The sequence below is a fragment of the Panthera pardus genome, unplaced genomic scaffold (genome assembly GCF_024362965.1).
Source record: "Panthera pardus isolate Hobbes unplaced genomic scaffold, ASM2436296v1 HiC_scaffold_25, whole genome shotgun sequence".
In the NCBI taxonomy this organism is placed as follows: Eukaryota; Metazoa; Chordata; class Mammalia; order Carnivora; family Felidae; genus Panthera; species Panthera pardus.
This window is the reverse complement of record NW_026526821.1, coordinates 26,858,341-26,864,341: the sequence shown is the minus strand read 5'-3', so window position 1 is coordinate 26,864,341 and position 6,001 is coordinate 26,858,341. Positions and strand designations below refer to the sequence as shown.

Here is a 6,001-nt window from a genome sequence, read left to right as displayed (position 1 = left end):
GAGATAAAATGTGGAGGGTGGAGGAGCCTGAGGAAGGCCCGGCCCTGCGGGTGGGGGTGGCGGCCTTCCCTGGGGGCAGGGAGAGCAGAGACCGGAGGACCAGCAGGTGAAGAACTTCCTGAAAGCCCCTCAGAGCTGCCAGACTTGGGCGGGAAGGGGTGGCCTCTGAAGGCAGTGGGCTCCCCTTTCCTGGAACCCCACGTGACATGCACTTCTTGGTATAGAAGGGATTCAGAAATTGGGCAGGACACGCCCTTTCAGCACTGATATTCCAAGAATCTAAGCTGCTGTGATTAAAAGCTCTGGAATATTCTTAAATACCACTGATTCTACCATTTCAGAATTTGATTTAGCCTGCCTCTGCAAGACAGCTGGGCACCCTTCCCCACTCTGACCTGCTGGGGAAGGGGGGAAGGGGTTGGGATCCCCTTCTGGAGACAGACAAGCCTCCAGAAAGGAGGGTCCCTTAAGCAGAGTCACATGGGACAGCCCCTGTCCTCCAAGAGCTATACAGTTAAGGCAGCAGAGGGGTTCCCTGCTCCTGCTTTGCTGCGTGGCCTTGGGCACATCACTTGCCTTCTCTGGCCTGGGTCTGGGCCATCTGTACTGAGGTGCTCTCTCTGGGTTGGCCCCCGCATAGGCATTCTGGATCTCTGCTAAGCACTGTCCGCTCCTCCAGGTGGGGGTGGCCAGGCAGGAGCACAGGGCGTCTGTTGGTCATGGAAAGAATGTGAGGGCAGGAGGCCCAGTGGGTGGGGTCCTCCGGCTGGGCAGCAAGCAGAGGGCAACATGAGATCATGGTGTCTGGGCCTCCTGGTCCAACACCTCTGGAGATGGGATCCCTTCCAGGCAGTCTCCCATGTCGGACCCTCCCCTGGGACGCAGACTCAGAGTCAGGCTGCCCTTCCTCCAGCCCCCGCTGGGCAAAGGAAGTAAAATCAGGACCCAGAGCGATGGGCACACTTCCAGAATCATAAAGGGAGTCCAAGGCAGGCACTGAGCCCTGGGTCCTGCTTGGGGATTGGAGCAGAGGGGCCTGTCTTCACTTCTTGACTATGTTGGGGGTCAGAGAGGGACGTGGAGAGAGGGCTCGTGCCCCTAGTGGATTTGTGCACCAGGGTGTGGTTGAGACTTTTTTGCATGTTCTCCTCAGGCACCCCCACCCCCCACCCCAGTTCAGATGCTAACCTCCTCAGAGGATGGCTGGAGCAGGATGCAGAGGCCGGGGCTCCCTGACGTCGGGCCAGCCTCCCCATCTTCCTACTAGTTCAGGACACAAGCTGGGAAGGGACTGGGGTCACCAGGTCTCCACAGGAATGCACCACAGGGAACAGTGCCCGCCAGAGGCCTCTTTCCCTGACCCAACTGAGAAAGAACTCTTACCCCCCTGAATCTGTTTGTCCCTGTCTCTGTAACTGTTTGCGCATTACACACACACACACACACACACACACACACACCTCAAAACAAACCCACACAAGCGCCTCCTTCCCCTCTCCTCACCCATGCCTTGCACACCCAGGACTTCCCCCTACTCCTCACCCATGAGGCTGCCTAGACGTGACGAGACAGAACAAACCCTCTCTCCTTCTCCCCATTGCTAGATGGACTCCAGGCTGGGGTCCCGCGCACGTGGTGGGGAGGGCCTCCACAGCTGGCCAGGCATTTTCCCAACCCCTTCCGGTCACAGTGAGCCCCCACCCTGCAGGTCCCCCCTCCACCCTGGCGGCTCTGGAGTCTGTGGGAACCAGACAGTAGGGACTGTCCAGCCAGGCTCGCTTCCTCCCTGGCCCCAGGGGACCTGCTGAGGGAGGACAGAGCAGCAGAGACTGAAATCAGCATGGCCGCCTGCCCGAGTGAGGGCCTCTGGAGGCACTGTGCTGCCTGCCCGACCAAGGGGTCTCCAGACCCCTGGGTGTCACCTCGTGGGACAGAAGACCCTCAAAGCCCCTACAGCAAATGCCAGAAAGGGGGTTTCCCCAGTATCCCTGGCCTCTCTCTTTTCTCCCTATACCCAGGATCCAGATGGGGCATTGAGGCTCCACAAGGAAGCCCTGTGCCTCAGCAACGCTGGTATTGAAGGGGGTGGGGACACTGAGGTTTCAGGTCCCTGAGTCTGTTCCTCTGATAGGGGCCACGAATATACCCCCGTCTTTTGCTTCTGCCGAGGGGAACGGCCAGAGGAGGCCAAAAGTCAGGGCTCAGTCACTTCTGATCTGTATCCAGGACAGTCACACTTCCCCCATAAGAGAAATGCTTTCTTAAAGAGTCATCAGGGGGCCTTGGAGAGCTGGGGGCTCAGGGAGGTCCCCCATTCATGTGGAAAATGCAAAGGGACTGGGGTCTGCCTTTTTGAGCCTTGGGCTCCCTGTCTGTGCAAAGGGGCAAGGGTGCCTTGTTGGCGTTGGCATTCCAGGATTCCAGAAAAGCCTCTCCCACCCTGGGGGTCACCACCAGCTCTCCTCCCATGTGCCACCCCTGCTTCCTCACTGCGGGTCAGGGGCTGGGGGCATAGCCACTTATTTGCCATCTGGGGTCGGAGCTAATGAGCCCGAACTCTCTGAGCCTCAGTTTCCACCACTGGAAAATGGGGATAACATCCTGAATTGCATAGGGTCTGGGGAAAGGATATACACAAACCCAAGGCAGAATAAATGCCACAAATGGTCACAGTTATTATGACCACTGTTAATGGGGGGGGTGCTGAGTCACAGAGTTTGGGGCTGGAGAATCAGCCCCTCAGGCCAGCCCATCTTCACCCCCTGCCTGGTATCTCTTGGCTACACTCCTTTTCTCTCTTCCCTATTCCCTGCTCCCCCTTCCTCCACTTTCCTGGGAAACTCCCTGAGAAAGTCCCCAGCAAGAGAAAGCCTCATATGGGACATTTCCACCCAGGATCCCCTGACTCTGCCCCGCAACCCACAACCACAGCCACTGCACACAGAGCCAGGCGTCCCAGCCCTCAGTCCCCAACCATCCAGCAGGCTGACCATCATCATACTGCTTTTATTGGCCCTGAGAGCCACAGAGTAAATCCCACGGGGGCCCTGCCTCCCCTCTCCCTCAAGTCTGTCCAGAGGCCCTGGGGCCTGGCTGCGTGTTCGCTACTCCAATCTTGGCTTCCTGTCCCAGCTGTCGTTGGCTTGCCAGGCCCGGGTCCCTTGAGAGTGCCCCAGATCCTAGAGTCAGGCTCACCCTGCAGGGACTGCCCGAGGCCGGGCTGGCTTCACTCAAAGAAGAACATTCCTGGTGTCCGGTATAGGCAGGGGGTCAGCCCCAATGGGTAGCTGGAACCTCCCTGGACAGAGAAGCTGCCTGCAACCCAAGGTTCCTTGGGGTCAGCTGGCAGGGGCAGCGGGGCCCGGAGTGAGGCTGGAGGAGTGGGTGGTGCAGGAGAGGGGGCTGCTGAGGCCAAGAGGTGTTCAAGGCCTGGGTCAGTCCCCATGCAGAAATTCAGTGCCTGCAGCCGGCACTGGTAGCTGCTCCCAACGCCCGCCTCTGGGGTCAAGATGGGCGTGGGGGCCTTACTGAAACCCTCAGCCTCAGAGAAGCCAGCAGGAAAGCCATATGCTGGGCACGGGGAAGACGAGGGGGCCACAGGGAGCTCCCCCGGGCCTGCAGGCTTAGGTGCGGGCATCTCTTTGGGCTCCATGGGTGGCCGAGGCCTGGCGTCAGTGGTTGCAGGGCACACGGTAGCTGGCAAGGCCCCCACCAGACCCCCGAAGCTTAGGCCCTTGGGCTCTGGCAGCTCCGGCGGGAACGGGCACTGCCTGCCAGTTGTGGCGTCGGGGACTCCCAGATCCTGGCTGGTCACTCTGAGGGGTCCACGGCGTGCCTTGGCAGGGCCCTTGGCTCCCTCGGCACCTGCTCGCCGGGTGAAGCGTCGGCGTCGGCGCAGGAAGCTGCCGTGCTCAAACATGTCGTGGCAGTCGGGGTCCAGCGTCCAATAGCTGCCCTTGCCTGGCTTGCGGTCATCACGGGGCACCTTGACAAAGCACTCATTGAGTGACAGGTTGTGGCGGATGCTGTTCTGCCAGCCGGGCCGGTTGTGGCGATAGAAGGCGAAGCGGCCCATGATGTAGCGGTAAATGCCGCTGAGCGTGGCCCGCTGTCCTGGGGAGCTCTGGATGGCCATGGCAATCAGAGCTATGTAGCTGTAGGGAGGCTTGGTCGGCTCAGCCGCAGGGGCCAAGGGCCCAGGCAGGGGCTGTTGCTGCATGCTGGCCGGTCTGGCGGCGGCCGGGACCACAGAGGGGCCAGGCACTGCGTCCAAGGCTGGTGTCCCGCACAGCCTGCCCCGGCTGGTTAAAAGGCTCACTGGCCCAGCCTCCCAGCCTGGAAAGGCAAAAAGGGGTGGGCCCACCAGGCTGCCCTCCCTTCCTCCCTCACCCCGCTCCCCTAAGGCCCAAGAGGGGCGGGCAGGGAGGCCAGGACTGGGAAACTGCACAGCTGCCAGGGGTGAGGAGATAGGAGGGAAGGGACTGAGACCCTCAGCCCACATGTGCTGGGGGGTGGTGGCTGCAAGGGACAGGACATGCAAACCGAGCGAGAGACAGAAACAGAAAGAGACAGAGGCAGTTAAAAACAGAGAGAAAGACACAGAGAGGTAAAGACATAACAAGAGAAACAGTGACGCACACGGCGAGACAGAGGCAGAGACATACCTAGAGAGACGAAGGTAAGACAGAGACAGAAAGAACAGACAGAGCCAGACACGCACGCGCGCACACACGCTATATGGAGACAGTTAGAGTCACCGAAACAAATAAAGCTACAGAGACAGAGTGAAAGAGCAAGAGACAGAGACACAGGCACAGACGCAAGATGTGTAGGGCAGAGAGACAGAGAGAGATGCACACTGATGAGAGAGACAAGAGGCAGAATCAAAGGGGCTGATCTAGAGAACTGGGAGTCCTGTGGGAAAAGCCCCAGGGGCCCTCAAGTCCCCGCCTCCAGCTCCCCTTTTCTCCTCTCCTTCTCCTTCCGGGCCTGGGGTCTCCTTTCTCCCTGCCCCAGACCCGCCCCCCTCTCCCGGCAGTGCACAGCCCTTGAGGTCACAATACTGCTACCCTCCTAGCTCCGCGGTGTGTGAGGGGCGCGGCCCCATGGAGGCGAGGAGAACCGCCAAACCCAGTATTCTGAGCTCTGGCGCCCTCTAGTGACCGCTGTGGAGAGGACGGCCATCTAGGCAGAGACCTCCCCCCTCCACCCCTGCCCACCTCCAAGAGGCATTTCGAGCAAGTCCCTGACCCTGGCTGAGCCTCAGTTTCTCATCTCTAAACTGGAGCTGGCGACTCTTCAGCTGTCCATACTGTGGTGAGGATGTAACACGCCCCCTTACACGGAATCCAGCAGCCTCCAGGAGTTTAGCACAGAGTAGGGGTTTAGACCTGGCTCAGGAATGTCACTCTGGACTGAGGCTCCCCACCAGCTGCAGCCTTGCGCCAGCAAAGCCTAGAACAGTCAGGATCCAATCTTAAGGATGCTCTCCATGCTCTCCCACCCATAAGTAACCAAGTCAGAGGATACCTACTGTGTGCCACTCTCCAAGCCAGCCTCCTGACAGCTCAACTTCCCTCTCTGCATTTACTCCTTGCATTTACCAACCCTGCTCCAAAGGCCTTTGTGGCTTCTTTTGAATAGATGGGGAATCTAAGCCTCAGAAAAGTTAAGTGACTTGCCTGAGGTCACACAACTAGTGAATGACAAACCTGAAATCTGAATCCAGGTTTGAATCTAGGATTCTATAACTCCTTAACATGACCCCTTCTATAGAAAAGGAGCAGGGATAGAGGACAGTCACTGGACCCCCCCCCCCCCCCCCCCACGGAAAACAGGCTATGGACCCCAAGAGAGTAGAGACAGGCTGTTTTGTCTAGTACTGGCCTGGAACAGAGTAGGTGTTCAACCAACATTTGTCCAATGAATAAAAACCAGTGATCCGGCTGATTTCTGTCCTTTGTCGAAGCATACAGCTCACTCCCTCCATAAAAGTGGCTTA

General features: G+C 58.8%; 1 protein-coding gene across 1 annotated transcript; it reads right to left on the bottom strand.

Annotated features, from left to right (window-relative positions):
• Positions 1-2,986: 2,986 nt before the first annotated feature.
• FOXS1 (forkhead box S1) lies at positions 2,987-4,283 on the bottom strand. Its single transcript, XM_019458840.2, has one exon. The coding sequence runs from the start codon at positions 4,217-4,219 to the stop codon at positions 3,227-3,229; it is 993 nt and encodes a 330-aa protein (XP_019314385.1). The 5' UTR covers positions 4,220-4,283; the 3' UTR covers positions 2,987-3,226.
• Positions 4,284-6,001: the final 1,718 nt, after the last annotated feature.

What these genes read in the sequence shown, in the direction of transcription:
- FOXS1 (XM_019458840.2), bottom strand. Translation starts at nt 4,219, where the DNA reads ATGCAGCAACAGCCCCTGCCTGGGCCCTTGGCCCCTGCGGCTGAGCCG.